Below are 19,933 nucleotides of genomic sequence, written 5' to 3' on the forward strand. Positions count from 1 at the left end.
TTGATGAAGATGAAATGGTTGCTGGTTATGTTATAATCACTAGGTGAAAACAGAGGCCCCACTCTCCTTGTTTCCTTCATGTTTTGGGTATTTAGTGCCCCCCTTTCCCCGGGGAGAACCAGGCATGTAATCTGAATTCATTGGGTACAAACTGCCGTAATTGTAAAATTGTTCCAATCTTAATAATTGTGATACGAATGTAAGTGGCTTGTTATTCCTGTTGGCAATATTGAACTGCATCTCAGCAGTCTGGACTAGCACTTAGCTGGGACCTATGCTCATATCCATAAATCTGAGATCACAGTCCTCTGAGGAATCAGGTCAAAACTTTAGTTGAAGATAAAGATGCCTCAGAAGGAAAGCAAGAGGTAAGGGAAGGCTTCCTTTTCTTCCATTATCCAATAGATATAATTCTGCCTGTCAGACTTCCTAAGGAGCAATTCTGTTCCTGGCCATTAAAATGACAGATGAGGGTGCTAACATATTCTCCCTTTAAAATGTTTTAAAATAAAGTTTTTTTTTTTAAAAAAAATACTCAGGTCTGGTACAATGGGTATTTACTTTCCTTTGCACTGTGGAATCCCTTGCTTACATTTTGTACTTAGGTAGCAATCAGACACAACTTGACATGGTGAAGTACTTCCAGGATGAGACTGGCATCTATTGTGGTGTGTCTAGTGGCCTTCTAATGATTCTTGAGGACTGACAGCAGAGGCATGAGTTGGTTCAACTTAACAGACTTAAATACGGCTCATAGTTTTTAACTTTCAAGCCCTTTTTTACTTACGGATATTTTCTGTTTGTGATAAGCTGGTTGGGATAGAGCTTCATGTTTAAGGGCCATCTGAAGATTAGGCTAGGAAGCCAGAAGTGGAAATACAACGAAACTGTAAAGGAGCTTCAGGGTGTCTTGCTAATCTTGAGGAATTCACACATCCAGAAGCCCTAACCGCAGGCTTTGTGGTCTGTCAGAATTCTAGGAGAATCCTACTACTCCTGTTTCTGTCAGAGCAAAATCCCCTAAAGAATGAATGGGTCATCCAATTGTCCGTTTGTTTTCTGCTCATGCCATCCGTCTGATTTCCCTGTAGCCATGTGTTGATCCAGCTTCGGGTTTTTGGCCACATCTCTAAGAACAAAAGCAATGTGGGTACTTCCCGAACTTGTTCCCTATTTTCCTGCCCCTAGTGTCAGCAGCAAAGCACGTGACAAATTGAAATATCAGTTTTGTAACAGAGATAGCTGAGCCTGGGTCCTGTAAGGCTGGGTAGTGTGTCACCCACAGCATGGGAGTTCCTTGCTGTAGCCAAGCATCATCAAAACAAAACTTAAAAAGAATCTTCTTTCATTAGCAGGCCGTTTCCCTAATGGAGTCACACATGAACCTCCGAACACAGGCTGTGCACAGAGATCTGGCGCTCATTTGTAAAATGGTACCCATGGATCTGAATACAGAGATTTACTCACATTGTAAAGATCTATTCATCTGGTTTATATATTTTCTGAATAAAAAATTGTATCTGTGTCTGGCCCACTATTGTTCAGAATGGAATGAGTTCATATCTTTTTGTATCGCTGGGAATGACTTAATACTAACATCACATATCACAATACCTCATTAAGTCCTGTTTAATGTTATTGGATTTCTTGATATTATCCTGTGAGAGCAATGGTTATCCTTTTCTTTTTTCATGACTTCTTATTATTTAATTATTATTGTTACACATATCTCTATAAATTTATAAATACAACCTGCTGAATCCCTTTAGTGTTGTTTACATGTAGATGTGTTTAGAACTGCCCTCTTGGGACTGGATAACCTAAGAGATACAGGACCAAGACATCTACTGGATGATAGTGTCTTCTATGTATGACAAGGAGGTACACCCATGAAACTTATGGTCACCTTAATAACATCTGAAAAATAACAGCACTTGAGATACCCTGTGAATGGGATAAATCTCACATGCTTTCACTAACAGGTAAATAGCTACAGGCAATTCATGGCGACAAAGAGAGGATGGTTTTTATTTTTATGAAGATTCAAGGCTATTCTCACCGAAATCCCTTTAGACTTTATCATCTAAGAGGAAGATTGAGAAAACTATGGTTCACTATCAGACTTACCCTCACCACCAATACAGTCTTATGTGCTTTTTGAGTCTATTAGTCTTCTTTGTGGTCTGGAAATTGTGGGGTGGAAGACTTCCAAAGAAAGGATGTATTTTGAGGACTTAAAAAATATTTCCCCATGCTCTTGAAAATAAGTTCCCCTTAGGGGAAAATATATACAGCTGTGGGCGTTTGAGTGAAAACAACCCTCATAGGAACATACATTCGAATACTTAGTCTCAAATTGGTGAAACAGTTTGGAAAGGATTAGGAAGTGTGGCATTGTTAGAAGAGGTACCATACTTAGATATGGCTTTGTGGTTTACAAAGGCTCATATGGTTCCCACTGTTTCTCTCTATCTGCGGCTGTGCATTAACATGAGAGCTCTGAGTTGTTCTTTGCCCCTCCATCATGGACTCTAAACCTCAGAAACCGTAAGTCAAATTAAATGATTTCTTTTATAAGATGCCTTGGTCTATATGCATTCTTCTACATGTTGATATCCAGTTATGCCAGCACCATTTGTTAAATATGCTTTCTTTATTCCATTTGATTTTTTTTTTTTTGCTTCTTTGTTAAAAATCAGGTGTTTGAAGGAGTGTGGATTAATATTCGGGTCTTCTATTCAGTTCCATTGGTCCTCCTGTCTGTTCTTATGCCAATACCAGTCTGTTTTCAGTACTGTAGCTCTGTATTAGAGTTTGAAGTCAGGGATTGTGATGCATCCAGAAGCTCCAGAAGTTCTTTTATTGTACAGGATTGTTTTGGCTATCCTGTTTCTTTTTTTTGTTTGTTTGTTTGTTTGTTTGTTTGTTTTGTTTTTGCTTTTCCATATGTAGTTGAGTACTGGTCTTTCAAAGTCTGTGAAAATTTTTGGGGGGGATTTTGATGGGCATTGCATTGAATCTGTAGATTGCTTTTGGTAAGATTGCCATTTTTAATATGTTAATTCTGTCTACCCAAGAGCATGGGAGAGCTTTCTACTTTCTAGTGTCTTCTTCAATTTCTTTCTTCAAAGATTTAAAGTTCTTAACATACAAGTCTTTCACTTGTTTGGTTAACGTTACTCCAAGATATTTTATGCTATTTGTGGCTATTGTGAAGGGTGTTGTTTCTCTGATTTCTTTCCCAGCCCTTTAACATCTGTGTACAGGAGGGCTACTGATTTTTTTAGCTAATCGTATATCCTGCTACATTACAAAAAGTGTTTATGAGTCATCGAAATTCCTTGGTAGAATTTTTAGGATCCCTTATGTAAACCATCATATCATCAGCAAACAATGAAAGTTTGACCGCTTCTTTTCCAATTTGTATCCCCTTGATCTGTTTTGGTGTCTTATTGCTCTAGCTAGGACCCCAAGAACTAAATTGACTAGTTATGGAGAGAGTGGACAACCTTGTCTTGTTCCTGATTTCAGTGGAATCACTGGGAGTTTCTCTCCATTTAGTTTGATGTTGGCAGTTGACTTGTTGTATATTGCCTTTATTATGTTTAGGTATGTTTCTTGTATCCCTACTCTCTCAAAGACCTCAACATAAAGCCAGCCACACTGAAGCTCATGGAAGAGAAAGTAAGAAATACACTTGAATGTATTGGCACAGGAGACCACTTCTGAAATATAACCCCAGCAGCACAGACACAGAGAGAAACAAATAATAAATGGGACCTCCTAAAACTGAAAAGCTTCCTTAAAGCAAAGGACACGGTCAACAAGGCAAAACGACAGCCTACAGATGGGAAAAGATCTTCACTAATCCCACATCAGACAGAGGTAGGATCTCCAAAGTATACAAAGAAACTCAAGAAACTGGTCATCAATAGAACACATAATCCAATAAAAAAAAATACCTAAACAGAGAACTCTCAACAGAGGAATCTAAAATGGGTGAAAGACACTTAAGGAAATGTTCAACATCCTTAGTCATCAGAGAAATGCAAATCAAAATAACTCTGAGATTCCATCTTACGCCTGTAAGAATGGCCAAGATCAAAAACACTGATGGCAACTTATGCTGGAGAGGTTGTAGGGAAAAGGGAACACTTCTGCATTGCTGGTGGAAATGCAAGCTGGTACAGCCCCTTTGGATGTTAGTGTGGCGATTTCTCAGAAAATTAGGAAACAACCTTCCTCAAGACCCAATAATACCACTTTGGGGTATATATCCAAAGGATGCTCAATCGTGCCACAAGGACATGTGCTAAACTATGTTCACAGCAGCATTGTTTGTCATAGCCAGAACCTGGAAATAACATAAATGCCCCCTGACCAAAGAATGGATAAGGAAAATGTGATACATTTACACAATGGAGTACTACACAGCAAAAAATAAATAAATAAATAAAAACATCTTGAATTTTGCAGGAAAAAGGATGGAGATAACCCAGACACAGAAAGACAATTATCACATGTACTCACTCATAGGTGGTTTTTAAACATAAAGCAAAGAAAACCAGCCTACAAACCACAATCCCAGAGAACTTAGACAACAATGAGGACACTAAGAGAGACTTACATAGGTATAATCTACATGAGAAGTAGAAAAAGACAAGATCTCCTGAGTAAATTGGGAACATGGGGACCTTGGGGGAAGGTTGAAGAGGGGAGGGGAGAGGCAGGGAGGGAGCAGATAAAAATGTCGGGCTCAATAAATATCAATTTAAAAAAGATTCCTTAGTCATGGTGCTTTATTGCAGTAATAGAAATGTAACTAAGAGAACAACTGAAGGAGAAAGTAGACCTTGCCTCCACTCTTGGGTGAAAGCTTGGATTCTTGACAAACACATGTATAATTCTAATCCTTTCCCACACTGAAGATTAAGGAATGGACTGTCTTGCCATGTGGCTGTAATGATCAGACGGGGCCATGAAAGTTCTTCAAGAAATATCTATCCGAACGGTTGATCCTGCCCACTATCCCCATCTCTTGAGAAGCAAAAAGGCTGTCTTTAACAGTTTATATTATCTAAGGTTTGTGGGTCCCATGAGCTGAAAATGCAGGGGCAGACAACAAAGCTAATAGAAACTCTTCTTAGCTGAGAAACATAACTTCTAATGCACACTTTTCTCGGCTTCTTCTTCTTAAAGTGCAGCCATGATCAAAGACATCCGAGGTTTCCTTTCTCTCCCTGTGATCATTGGTTTTCTTCTTTTCAGGGGAAAGTTTCATTCTTGGAGAATGGCTGTAAATTCTAGTTTCCGTTCTTTCAATTACATCTGCAAGAATACCTCCCCACTATCACTCCAATGACTTGATTAAAGTTAAGCCTACTAAATAACATTTTCTTAACTGCTGGATTCAGGCTCTGACTGCCGAAACCGGTAAGCACCCTCATTCCTTTGAATGCCTCTCTACACACATTCTGTGTACCCTGACTTGCTTTTCCCCACTCTGCTAAGAGTTTGCTTTTTCCAGTCTCTTGCTTACCGTTTTGCTTCCAGAAATTTTATTTCGGTGGATGTGTAGTTCTTAATGTTCAAGCCTATATTTTCAAATGTTACCTAAATGCTGATGAGTCTCAAATTTGTAATTTCGCTGTTAACCCAGCTGTTAGCTGTTCCCTGATTCCACTCTCATTTTCCTTTATAGTATTAGAATTGTTAGCTTGGCGTACGGCTATTAAGGATGAATGTGTAGCTGGGGAGATGGCTTGGCAGTGGAGAGTGCTTATTGCTTTGGCAGAGAAGCCAGGTTCTCAGCACCTATATTAGGCAGCTCACAACACACTGGAACTCCAGGTCCATGGGATCTGCTGCCCTCCAATCCACAAGGGCACTTACATGTATGTAGAGTGGTTAAACTAATGCGTCCATTTAAATACAACCTTTTTTATTTTTATATTTATTTATTTATTATGTATACAATATTCTGTCTGTGTGTATGTCTACAGGCCAGAAGAGGGCACCAGACCTCATTACCGATGGTTGTGAGCCACCATGTGGTTGCCGGGAATTGAACTCAGGACCTTTGGAAGAGCAGGCAATGCTCTTAACCACTGAGCCATCTCTCCAGTCCCTAAATACAACCTTTTTTAACATAAAGAAAAAGACATTTTATCTGCACTCTTTTGTTCCATTTCGGTGGGGACATGTTAGGTAAACTCTGAAATTCTCCTTAAAGAAGCGGACATGCCTGACTCTGTCTTCCCTTTGTACCCACATGTCCCCTACTACTGTGAAACTTCACTGTTACCTTCCTGAACTCTAAGTCAGGACCACACAAGGTAAACCAGCAAAAGACTTTAGTATCTTTTCTTTAGATGAGTAGTTGCCTAATTATATTAATTACATCACTGCTATTTAACCTATACCTTCAAGCTGGGCTGGGGCAGTGTCTGCTAATTTTAAATCTACTCTTATATAAATATTTCAAGTGTGTCTTAAAGCTCAGCCCCTTCCCTCACCTCCATTACTTTTACTTCTTTGGTCTTATGGCCCCTTTCCTCACAACCACTATGTACTACTCACTTACATTTTCCCTTTTCTTTTTCTCCTGCTCTCCCTCCCTCCCACTCTCCCTCTTTCCCTTCCTCCCTTCCTACCACCCTTTCTTTCCCCCTCCTTCCCTCCCTCCCTCCCTTCCTTCCTCCCTCCATACTTTCCTTCCTTTCTTCCACATTTGGCTACAACCTGCAGAACAATGTAAAGCTTTAAAAATACCACCAGCTCACTATGAATATTCAGATCCTGTCTATAATAGTTTGCAAGAAAATGTTTATAAAGCATATTCACCTTGAACAATTTTGCTGGAAACCTAGACTGAGCTTACACATCCCTATTTACTCTCAGGCTGCTTGTGAGGAAACCATGCTATGTCTTGATGAATTAGTTTTTTTTTTTAACTATCTGAAATTAAGGTTATTAAAACAAATTTAAATTAATTAGTGAATCAATGTACCATCAATCTTTATTTTCTTTAATTATCAGCCATGGCTTGCCCAACAGATCTGTTTGGCAAAAACTCAAAGTAGATATTATTCTTAGAGTTGGAAAAATGATACCAACTCTTAAGTGAGTACATAGGCAGTGCAAGAAACTTCTATTTAAAAAATTAAGTTATTTTAAAATTTATATGTATGTCTGCTTCTGTGTGGATCTGTGCACCAAGTGCCCAAAGTGGCCAGAGGTATTGAATCCCCTTGGAGCTGGAATTATAGGCAGTTGAAGTTCATTGATATGGGTGCTGAGAACTGAACTCTGTTCTTCCAGAAGGGCAGTATATGCACCTAATCACTGAGCTATTTCTCCATTCCAGAGTCTTCTATTTGTAATCCAGAGGAAAACAATGTGCTACAATTCCCACAACTAAATTTTACATCTGATCTATTTTTTCTTTTTTTTTTTTTTTTTTTTGGTTTTTCGAGACAGGGTTTCTCTGTGGCTTTGGAGCCTGTCCTGGAACTAGCTCTTGTAGACCAGGCTGGCCTCGAACTCACAGAGATCCGCCTGCCTCTGCCTCCCGAGTGCTGGGATTAAAGGCGCGCGCCACCACCGCCCGGCTCATCTGATCTATTTTTAAGTGTCCAACGCTGAGGCAAGAATATCCGTCCTGTGACACCTGGTTCGCACTCCACTTTCAGCTTTCCAAAATTATGGCTGATGCTAGACATGGCAGTCACATATGAATCGATCCTATAGGTGTCACATTTCACACGGGTGTTCATACAGTGGAAGCCAAATGAGAATATGTGACCCAATCCTATTCCAAATAATGTTAGTGGAGGTCCTTGGATTCTGAGTATTTGAAATTGTACCCACTTTATTAAATTTGAAGGAAAACTAAAGGAAGTTGAAATGTATAAACCACATGAGGCTGATTTCGTGATTCATTCAAGTCAATCTGGAATGGAGTTCAAGATGAGATTCTTCGTATTATTTGTGCCTGGGCTGCATATGTTTACAAACTGGACTTTTCCCCCAAAACAGAACCCTTCAGGTCATTTTGTGATATTAGAAATGCAGTGTGGGTTTCTTGGAGCTCTGACACGTGTTGCCTGTTTTACAGCATGCAAAGGTAGCTGTTCACATAATATGCCTCCTAATACTCCCAGCCACAAATGCATTAGCTCTCAGACAAGCACCACGCTATCATCAATGAGATGCCACAAAATAAGACATGTTCTAATATTGCTTTGAAAAGCATTGCTTTGTGCTTTAAGTGCTGAGAACAAGCAAACGCCTCGGCCTATGCTTTCAATCAGCTGCTGTATTATTCAGAGAAGTCGTTGACAGCATAAGCGCCTTGTGAGCAATGTATTCAGGAAGGATAAGAAACATAAAGAATGAGTCTCAGGTAGGTGGATGGGTTGATAGTATAGCACCAGGGGCCTGCTATTTTATCAGAAACAGTGGTAAGAGCTCTGTTATGCCATAGAACAATGCTTTTCAAAGATTTATGACAATCCTATGTTTTAGCAGAGATAAATTAATTACTAAATTGATTTATAAAACCTTCCCCTGTAGTCTTACTTGAAGGCAGATCCCGCATTTTGGGGATATAAAAACGGTCCCTAAAATGCTTCAGCTTATCTTCCTCATCCAAGCGGAGAGCAACTCTCTCATCTGTTGGGTGGCATTGGAGTTCAGCCGCGATGCGCTGCACTGCGTCAGCCGGTAGCTCAAAAGGCGAGGGCTCCATTACAAGCTGATATCTGAGAAGGAAGTAAAATGATAAAACAATATAGCCATCGTCACTTTTCTTCAGAGTATTATCCCTTTTTCGAGATTTTAAACTCAGATTCCCATTTTCACAGTTCCAGAAACAATGGAATTATAGTCAGGAGTGGTGGTACACACCTATCATCTTGGAATTGGAAGGCTGAGGTAGGAGAATAACCTGGGCTACATCGTGAGTGTCACATGAGGATTGGCTACATACTGAAACCTACCCCAACCCCAATAAAACAAACAGAAATGACCGGAGATAGGGCACCAAGAGTAAAGGTCCTTGCTGCCAATCCTGAAAACCTAAGTTCCATTCCTGTAACTCAGATGGTGGAAGGACAATGTAATTACTCACTTTAAACCTCATCCTAAGATTTTGTTATAGATAAAATAACAAAAGTAGTAACTTAGAAATGTTTGAACTTAGAAATACTACGCTAGGTGTGGTGGCACAACAGGGAGGCAGGGGCAAATCTCTGTGGGTTTGAGGTCAACCTGGATTGCAGAGAGATTTCCAGCCCAAGCCAGGGATACACAGTGATAACGTCTCTAAATAAACAAAACCAAAAATGGTTAAGACTGAAGAAGAATTTTTGTTGCTACTGTTGTTGTTGTTAATGTTGCTGGGTGGTTATTTTTTTTTTTTGATTTTGTGTTTTGTTTTTGATGTCTGTCTTATATGTATGTATGTAAGCATGCATATGCTTCTGTGTGTATGTGCATGTGTGTTTGTGGGTTGCAAGTCTGTGTGTGTGCATTCGGAGACTGAACATCAGTCTTGGTACTGTCTTCACACACTTAGTCTTCCATTCCCGAAACAGGTGCTCTCACTGAACCTGGAGCTCACCAACAGCCTAGGCTGGCATCCCAGTGAGGTCCAGGGATCTGTTTGTATCTATCCTCCCCTTCATCCCGGGGTTACAAATGCCTGTTGCTGCACCTAAGTTTTTCTGCGAGTGCTGGGGAGCTGAAATACACTTGTACAGCAGATAGTTTCCTGACTGAGGCATCTCCCTTACCCTCTTCATTCCATCATTTTTCAACTTTAGGTTTGATTTATTTTTATTTTGTGTACACGATTGTTCGCCTACATATGTATATGTGTCCTATGTGTGCAGTGTCCACAGAGACCCAAAGAAGGAATCCGATTCTTGGAACTGGAGTTAGAGGCAGTTGTTAGCTGTGTGAGTGCTGGGAAGCAAAGCCAGGTTCTGTTATAAGAAAACAAGTAGTCCTAGTGACTGAGCCATTTCTCTAGCCCTCATTCCATTCTCATCTGAAAAAAAAGAGACCACAAATTTATTGTTTCATCTCATTCTAGCTAGCTACTAACTTGTGACAATGGACATATTTTTTTTTTAAGAAGAGACACCTAGTTCTCCATATAACAACATTTTAAAACTATGGATAACTTAAACTTTCACAAGAGTCTTTATTATGCAAATTATCTTACTGGAGAGGAAAGTTCTCTCTGAATATCACCTTTCTCTTCATATGATACCAGAGCAATTTAACCACCTACTGCTTCTTGTTCATCTCAGAGCAAACAGTAATCTGTGGTGACTTTCGAAACACATTCTACCGTTTTGTAATCATCTAGAACTTGTTAGTATTTGGGGGATATGCGATGAACTTTTCTGAGGGACCACTGGAGGTTTATTATTAATTATTTTTCTGAAATTTACTTTGCTAATTAATATACTATATATAAGATGTATATGGGTGGCGTGGGAAGTCCTTCTGTCTATGTGTTGCTTCTATTGGTTAATGAATAAAGAAAACTGCATTGGTCTGATAGGGTAGAACTTAGATAGGCAGGAAAGACTAAACTGAATGCTGGCATAATGAAGGGTAGAGTCAGAAAGATGCTATGGAGCCACCGCCAAAGTCAGACATGCTGGAACTTTGCTTGTAGGCCATGACCTCATGGTGATATACAGATTGATAGAAATGGGTTAGATTAAGATGTAAGAGTTAGCCAATAAGAAGCTACAGCTAATGGGCCAGGCAGTGATTTAGTAAATACAGTTTCTGGGTGGTTATTTCGGGGCTAAGTTAGCCAAGCAGATGGGACAAATAAGCAGGCCCTCCTCCTACATATGGGGACACCTATGTGCCACTGAGCATGTGCAGATATCAGAGAAAAACTGCTAGGAATTGGTTCTCTCTTTGTGCTGTGGGTCTGGGTATTGAACTCGAGACATCCAGTTGTACAGCAAGCACTTTTACTAGTTGAGCTACCAATCTCACTGGCCTGACAATGGAGGTGTAATCACATTTTTTAACTCCACTCATTTGTTGGTTTATTGATTTATATTTCCCCTAAATTTTAGTTCTTTGAAGTTGAATTAGAAAGGAGTTAAAGATAACCAGGCCTCCTTAGACTCCCTTGATTTACACATGGCCATTCTGTAAGCATCATCCACTTAAGCCTTTAAGACCTATCTTGCAAAGCTCCCTTCATGCGGCTCCTGATACTGGTGGAAGGGCAGGGTAGACGGCTGTTAAGTGCCAGTTCTTGCACAGTTGACATTTTGTGGAAGAAAAGAATAGTAAATGCCATAGTAAATGCTGTAGATAGTTTTTAAAACTAAGGGGACAGAATAATGATATGGTTTAGGTGATCAACATCAGGGTGACCCTGTGCATTTGTCTTGATGAAGATCTCAACTTGAAGGAAGTATTTCAGAACTTAAAGGTCCAGGATAGGCGCTTACCTTGGACTGGTCAATAAATACCAGGGTTGAAGGGGAAATAGAGTGACGTAGACAGGGGCAGATGTTAGTCACGGAAAACTTCTGTGACTGAAAGAGGCTTTGAGATACTTGTTGAGTAGCAAATGTACTTATTGAGCACAACACTGGATATGCAAATTTGCATTAAATAGAAATAATTTGACAGGGAGCTGGTGAGATGACAAAGCAGGTGGAAGTACTTCCTGCATAAGTCTTTCAACCTGAGTGTGATTCTGAGAGCCCAGGTGGGGCGACACACATCTGTAATCCAGTGTTCCTGCTCTAACATGGGAGGTGGAAGCAGGAAAACTACCCAGAATTCCCTGGGACTACCAGCCTAGAGTGTAAGCCTGGTAGAAGCAACAAGAAAGCCCCTGAGTCAACAGCATGAAAGGACAGAACTACTCCCAAAAGTTTTCCTCTAACGGTTAGGTGTGCACCATGGCACATCTGTGCCTGTACTAGTGTAGAGAACTCTCTCTCTCTCTCTCTCTCTCTCTCTCTCTCTCTCTCTCACACACACACACACACACACACACACACACACACAAACACGAACATGCACATGACCTTACTTATACTAGTAATAACATCATTTTTAAAGATGTTATAGGATTAAAAAAAAGAGAAGAGTATGGGCTCATGATAGATTTCCTAAGGAAATCATAGACTCGATGGCAACAGTTTCTCTTGCATAGAGGACAGAGTCCTACACAGAAAGCATTCAATCCCACAAGCCTTGGGCATCTGGAGAGCGACGCCACTGCAGTCCAAGTGTGCGATGAAGAGCAAGGGTGACATTTGTTTCTCATCTTATACTAAGAAGAATCTAGAATGGGTTTTTTTTTTTCCCAAAACTGGTATGGAAGAAGCTTTGTAGTTGCATTTCGTCTTCCATCCTTCCTTTTCTACTTAATCCTAAGTAGAACACAGGTTATTCAGTTACATGTGCGGATGAGAAAGAATATTCTTGTGCCTGCAACTTGATTTGAAATTGGTTCCTCCTGGGGGTACCTTCTGATTAAGGAAGCTAGAATAAATGCTGCGGAGCAATCCTTTTGTATACTATGAATATGTATTTACTCTCACCGGCTTAAAAAAAAAAGAAGCTGATGGCCATTAGCCAGGCAAAAAGTATAGGCAGGGTGATCAAACTGATGGTACAGGGAGAAATGAGATGCTGAGAAGCAAGATGAACATGCCATTGTACATGGAGATGAGACTACATTTTCATTTCCAGGCTACATAGACTTGAATAATCACACAGAAACTCTATTAATTACAACACTGTTGGAAAAAATAGCTCTGACATATTTCTAGTTAGCTCTTACATCTCAAATTATTCCATTTCTATTAGTCTATGTATTACCACATGGCCATGGTGTTACCTCATTTTCTATATGTCCTTTTTTTTGTCAGCTGGCTGGCATCTACCTGACTCCACCTACTCTCTCTATATATTTCTGTTTGGATTTCATGCTTGGCTTTACTCTGCTAAGCCATTGACCAAAACAGCTTTATTTATTAACCAATAAAAGCAACACATATACAGAAAGACATCCCAAATTATACCTAACAAAGGTACTGCCACCTGGTAGATCATAAATAAGAAATATGTGTTTATTTAAAATGTAGGATCTAGCTATTAATAAGCCTGAGCTACTGGCTGAGCATTTACAATTAATGTAATCCTCTGTGTGGTAATTTGGAAGCAGCTCCCTGGATGGGAAAACTCCACCTACAAATAGAAATGACTGTGTCTCACTCTTGACCTGATACATTTGGTTAGATCTTGCCTAAACACTTAACCATGCATGGCTGTCTGCGAATGATTTGCTGTAACTCTACTGAAGCAGTGGGCATAGTACTTAACTTAGCATAACATCAAATCAAACTCTTCCAGGAGTTTGAACTGGGAGAGATACTGATTAGTCCAGGTAGAAACAGAATCACTAATTTCAAAGAATCAGAGAGAAGCTGTGAAATACTGGGGCTCAATAGCACAGGGTCACAAGAAACTCATTTTTATGTTCACAGGGAAACAAAAGTATTGATTATTAAAACATGGAAAGTGTGCCGTGACGCTAGCAGCAAATGAGGTCACTGAGCCGAGCAAATGCGGCTAAACAAGAAGGCTGGGAACAAATACAGGCTGGTCCTGTGTGGAATGTCATAGAACCCTGCGACACACTGAGCTCTGCAAAGCTCCGGGGTCTGTTGACCGCTGTTCTTTGTTTTTTCTGTTTGGTGTGTTCTTACCACGGACCTGTCACAGGGAGTTCTTGCAGGCTCTGTTAAAGTCTATTCTACCAGCACCGCACCATGTTTAATTTCTCATGATGGCTACCCCATTGCTAAGCAATGTTGCTTATGTATGTAGGCTTTCCCCTAAAGTAAAATGACAGCTGAATGGGAGAAGCCAAACAAACAGCTCAGTGAATTATGTGACATGAGGAATGACCTGCTCCCAGGAGAAGCGACCCTCTTCCACTCTGACATAGGAAGACCAATTAGAAAAACACCTTTAGTGAAATTCAGAGACAAGAGTTTGCCTTATGTTGGCATTTTAACTGGAGTGCTGGCACGTTATATTTCTTTGGGGACACGTGAGTTCTGAGGGAGAGGTTCTTTCAATTCGGAGATGAATTTGCTGTCATATCCAAACAGCAACCCACTACCCTCGCAGGAGCATTTGTTAACACTGTTGACATCTTCTGTGGCCACAATTTAACCTTGCTCTCATTCCTCCAGTCTGAGAAAGGCTAGCGCAATACTCCTAAATGAAACTGGGAATGTTTGCTCAGGCCTGCAGTCTCAGCACCATGGAGGCTGAGGCCTACCTTGAATTCAGCATTACCCTGAGCCAGATATGAGTCCCAGGCCAGCTCACACTACATCAGAAGATCGTGCCTTAGACAACAGCCATCTAAAAACCGTCTTCCTGGTTATTTACACATATTTCAACATATAGAAACTCATTATGAGAAAACAACGGGCAAGAGTTTGTTTGAGTAAATGTAGAGACTTCCTAAGTGTGCCAAGAATAACAGTTATTCAACCATCAATTCAACGAATGTTTACCGAGCATCTACTACGACTCAGGCGTACAGCTCTGAAAAACTAAACTAATGCTGCTGACGTCTTGACCGAGCATGCAAACAATAAAAGCGAATCATGTTGGGCATGGTGGCACATATCTGTTATTACAGTACTCTTACTGGGGAAAAAAAAACGAGGATTGCAAGTTCTAGGTCAGCCCTGACTATATAGCTAGATCCTACCCAAAAACAAACAAAAAAAGTATTAGTATCTTTACACCTACATCTAGTTGTCCTAGTAAGGTAAGTAACCTTAACCTAGAAGCCAAAGACTGACAATAGATGAATAATGAACTCTGAGGCCAATACAATGTTTAGCATCAAGTGTGGCCGAGAATGTAGGGCAAACTGGTCTTCTCTTGAGAAGTCATGGAGTCAGACCCATAGAGATAACCCCCCTGGAGAGATAAAACCCTCTGCACAGGACAGCCTAGTATTTCCCTGTATCCAGTTTCTTGAGACTTACAATCAATGATTTAGTTTATTATCGTTTTCTCTTGTCAAGTCCACATAAAGTCTACACACCAGCATAGTCTACACGTGAAATTATTTCCTCTTAAAAAAATACTTGGAGACAGAGCGTCACGAGGCAGCAGAAGCTTAGCTGGAGCCATGACTCTCCTTCCTGCATATTGAGGTTACAGATTCATGGCTATATGTCTTTATTTTAATATCTGTTTCCTTCTGGCCAAAGTGTGGCTGTTCCCACTTCTGGGCTTGTTGTACCTAAGGCAGGAGCAGATTCCGGACAGGAGTTTCTTCACTGAAATAAGGTCTCCTTCTGGGTTACCCCTGTGTGCACAGCTATAACAGGCTGAGATGCTCATTCAAGGCCTTCTCCCCGAGAGCACTTGATTACTTCACACTAATTGCTGCTTAATTCTGCATTCATACCACCAGCTAAGACAATTAGTGTTTCAAAACATCATTTTATGCCTTGTTTAGGCTTATCATTGCCAAGTAAATTGACATGATTTGTTTGAAAATGAAGACATTAGATCCCAGTTTTTCAGAACTGTCAAATTTCATATTTCATGTATTGAGCATGGTTTAATTTTGCAGAGGTAGACAAACATGTCAGGTATTGGCTTGCAAGTCATCTGAACACTCTTCTGTCATTGTTATATAAAATAAAGTTCAATTTAACTTTTCCCAAAAGACTGTGGTTAGCATCAAGTCATATTCATAAGGTATTTCCATAACAGCTTTAAATATCAATGTGGTTTGATGGAAATTGAGTTGTCCTCAATGACACACTTGAAGGGCTTGACTTACTAAAAGCTGTACGTTTGTTAAGAATCACAGATTTAAAACTTTCTGATCCTACTGTTCTAAGGTTAACCAGTTAAATAAATTACCCAGCACTCAATAGTTAATGGTTACACAACAAAGAGGCAGTCTAACCCTGAAGTGAGGAAACTGGATACTAAGTTCAAAGTTTAGAAGCTGGTATAGATACATTCATAGAATGCCATCTTCCACTGGGAAAGCAGAAGTTTATATACAGGTGCACAAAGCCTGCTTCTGTAGGACTCTCATTGAGAATGAGATGACGTCACAGTACGAAGACCAGCTGAGCCAGACAGTATAAGACTTGAGTTTGTTTAACTTTTGCTTGAGCTTGCGTTTGTTTCCAAGTTCCTAAAGTAGTGAACAGGAACTGTATATCAAACACAGAAAAAAAAAAAAAAAAAGAATCGACTTTCTATTTTTAGGCAAATGCTGTAGAAAATGAAAGGGGAAGAAACTCCACTCCAGAAGAGACATTTTCACTTCTGTAAATGTGAATGTGGCCAGCAGCAGCAGCACAGGACGAAAATACAAAAGCAGAAACCAGAAAGCTCATTTAAACATGCCTTTCCTCGCCTGGACTTGGTCTACTGACCCCCTTTAAGCTAAAGTTTAGTAGATGAACTGCAATGTGTTATCTCGCTGTGATGTTTAGGTCTCTTCTCAGTGCTGGGTAGAGAGATGCAGGAGGTCATGGCCCAAAAAGCAGAAACAATGGGGAAAAACATCTCCGATGGGTCGCACTATATTAGCATAGAAGAACACTTGGAAAAGGACAAGAGAAGCGGATGGACTGTTCTGTGTAGAGCCACGCCATGGCCCCTCTGCTTACCTGCTCAGTCCTGCACAGGGCCCTCAGCTTCCACTCTCTTCTCAGGGGCTGCCTGATATTTCCTTGCAGCTAGCCAGCCAGACTTTAAGAACTGATCAGACTCCCCCCTGCTGGGGAATTTGCATGTCAACTTTGCTCCTCCCACCCAGTTTGACCAGGTTGCAAATTTCTAGCCACCGGCAAGAACTAAGCAAAATGCTGCCCCTCCCCCTGTAGGTGGCCAAGCACCTGGCTCTGTGAGGGCTTCTTGTGGGGCACCCTTGTCAACTCTAGCCACGGTCAGACCAGAGGCTCCCTTGACCTCTGCTTATCTCTGCTGTGATTACAGTGACAGAGAATTGACTTCCAAAAATCTGCATTTATTTTTCACGTTGTGCTCTGGAATATTCTAAGCCCTGCAGAAATGCCCTCTTTCAACTCTGGACACATTTCTCTTGGATTTTAAGACACTGACCCAGTGTTCAATTTGGTTGTAGGATTTTTGACTTATAATGGATAAAGGTTTTATTTGAAAGTTTAAAATAAACCAGGTCTGGTGGTACATACCGGTAACTGAAACACTCGGCACTAAATAAGAAGGACCTTGCCTGCAAAGAAAATTAATATAGGCTATTAGTTCCTCAAAATACATAGTTGCCTAGTAATGGAATTTTTAAATTTCTAGGTTAGAAACTGTGACAGTATGCCAGCCACAGAAAGAGGAGTTAGGGTTTGAAATCCACGTGAAAAGTAGACTGAGGTAGACTGGGAAACCTTGCTCATGCAAATTTTTGTAAAGCTGTGCTTTTGTTGGTTTGTTTGTATTAGAGACAGGGTTTCTCAATCTCTGGAGCCCGTCCAGGAATTTGTTTAGACCAGGCTGACCTTGAATTCGCAGATATCCCTCCCCAACCAGTCTCTGTCTCCCGAGTGCTGGGATTAAAGGCCTGTGCACCACCACCGCCCTGCAAAGCTATGCTTTTCCTTGTCTGGCCTAGGCCTAGGTTACCTCCCCTGGCCTAGTACTGAGTTCAAGTCTTTTGAAGACTGTATTAGGCATAAAAGAAAGAACCAAGGTTTTCAGAATGGGAACTACAGAAGAGACTGCCTGGCTTGCTGCTGTGGGCTCCTGGGCCTTGCTGAAGCCTGCAGTGTGTTGCACTCATTGAGGCCCTGTTCAGTTTCTTCTGAGTGTCTTCATTGTGACCTCGACAGTTCGCTGTACCCTGCTCTGGCCAAGGCTGCTATCTAACTGATGAGCAGAAAACATATCTTCCGGACAAGATTATTGAGATAGTAAAACAATACAAGGGAAAAAACCGCTGAACCGTGACACATAAATCCATCTGATGCATGCTTTGCTCCCTCAAATTAGACAAGTTCCCCAGACAAAGCACGTTATCCCTCAGCCTCCAAGATAGGGTCATAGAATACATGAAGTTACTTCAAGATAATTTACCGACCACTGTTAAACTGGGCAGTGGTGGTACATGCCTTTAATCCTAGCACTTGGGAGGCTGAGGCAGGTGGATCTCTGTGAGTTTGAGGCCAGTCAGGTCTACAAAAGCTAGCTCCAGGACAGGCTCCAAAGCCATAGAGAAACCCTGTCTCGAAAAACCAAAAAAATAAAAAATAAAAAAGATACACATAAAATAGAGACTCCTCACTTGACTCAAAAGGAAATATAACAATTTGAATCTAACTGAGAAACTTAAAATAGTGTAGTATATTTATTTATATTTATATATATTTCTATCAGTTAGTGTCTTGTGCTGTCAGAATTTTGGAAGATTTGATCTACGCAGAGAGAAAGCTATGCTTCCTTATTACTCAGTATGGAGAGATGTATACTAAAAGGCCAAAGGTTTCCTCTCACCTATTTGGTAGAGTCTTTGAGTGGTGACTGTAGCGCTGGTGGACAGAGCTGCTGAGGCCCGCCTTCCTTACTACTCAAACTGTTCTTTAACTTGCACACCTTAGTTTCTTGTATTCCATCCATTCACTTTACCCTACTGGTTTTATTTAATAATTTAAATTATTTCTTAGTTCCCTTAAATGTTCAGTATTAGGAAACTATCATTGTATTTAATTTATAAAAGCAGTCTTCTTACGATAGGCATAAGCTGTTTTGATATGGAGAGCTGGAAGAGGAAAACGCTGTGATCCTGACTGGAGGCCTTAGTTATTACTAAGTAACGTGTTTCTAAGTTGTTACTTACTACCCAGAGTCAGGAAGTTTTAGCCCGCTCATTGCCAAGGCAAAATAATGGAACTACAGCTGTTCTAGGTGCCTGTAATCTTTGAGTTGCACAGTAAGCAAGCCATACTTCTGGTTCTATCTCCTTGTCTTTACTGATATCTGTCTAAGTTTAGAGATGTTTTCTTCTAATTTGTACCTTTATGCCGACCAATCCTTGTTTCTGACACTTGACTCCTCATTCCGTAAAAAGGCCATTTCCTTGTTCCCATGTCTACTGCCTTGACATGTGTAGTCTCTTGGATTCACGAATGCTGAGGATTTTGGTTGGCTGTGGGCTCATGAACTACCACATCTGAGATATGACCTTGCTACACACACGTTTTTCTTCATGTCTTGATGTATAGACAATAATATGAAGTATCGACGTATCCATCCATCTATCCATCCATCAATCCACCTTTCCATGTATCTATCATGAATCTCCTACCATATCTATCTATATATCCACCTATCATCAGTCCATCATACATCTATCTTTCTATTATCTACCTATCATTAGTCTGTCTGTCTGTCTGTCTGTCTGTCACTTGTCTATCTTCTAACCCCACATATCATTATACAGAGGGCTATATTTTGTAGTTCTAGTCTGTTCAGTGACATACAATTCGGCTCATGGATTATTTTATAACATTCCTTTCTTATCTATCTCCCCCCATGCTTTTCTTGCCTGACCCATCCATCGTGAACCGGAAGTTCTTGAACTGGAAGTTCTACTGTATTTTTGCACACACTAGGCACTTTCCATTTCTGCCTCGTGTATCCATTTTAGGAACAAAAGTGTCATTTTCCTCTGGCAAGTCTCATGCTTCCTCCTTCCCTATTACATTCCCCTCATGAAAAACGACACCTTTCCAAGGCTTTTCACTCACGCTCTTTCCCTTCTGTTTCTGCCTATTCATAGGTAAGAAATTTGGGAATCTTTTACCTCCTTCTTCTGGAAGTATAGACGTACATGTATTCTAGA

General features: G+C 40.5%; 1 protein-coding gene across 1 annotated transcript in view; it reads right to left on the reverse strand.

Moving 5' to 3' along the window:
- Kynu (kynureninase) overlaps window positions 1-16,885 on the reverse strand; it is a 138,034-nt gene extending 121,149 nt beyond the window's left edge. The window contains exons 1-2 of the mRNA XM_038338285.2: window positions 16,731-16,885; window positions 8,581-8,762 (exon numbers count right to left, since the gene is read on the reverse strand). Coding sequence (XP_038194213.1) covers window positions 8,581-8,749 — 169 coding nt within the window. The 5' untranslated portion in view covers window positions 8,750-8,762; window positions 16,731-16,885. The remainder of the gene's footprint in view (window positions 1-8,580; window positions 8,763-16,730) is intronic.
- Between the last annotated feature and the right edge of the window lie 3,048 nt (window positions 16,886-19,933).

The sequence above is a fragment of the Arvicola amphibius genome, chromosome 7, assembly GCF_903992535.2.
Source record: "Arvicola amphibius chromosome 7, mArvAmp1.2, whole genome shotgun sequence".
Classification (NCBI taxonomy): Eukaryota; Metazoa; Chordata; class Mammalia; order Rodentia; family Cricetidae; genus Arvicola; species Arvicola amphibius.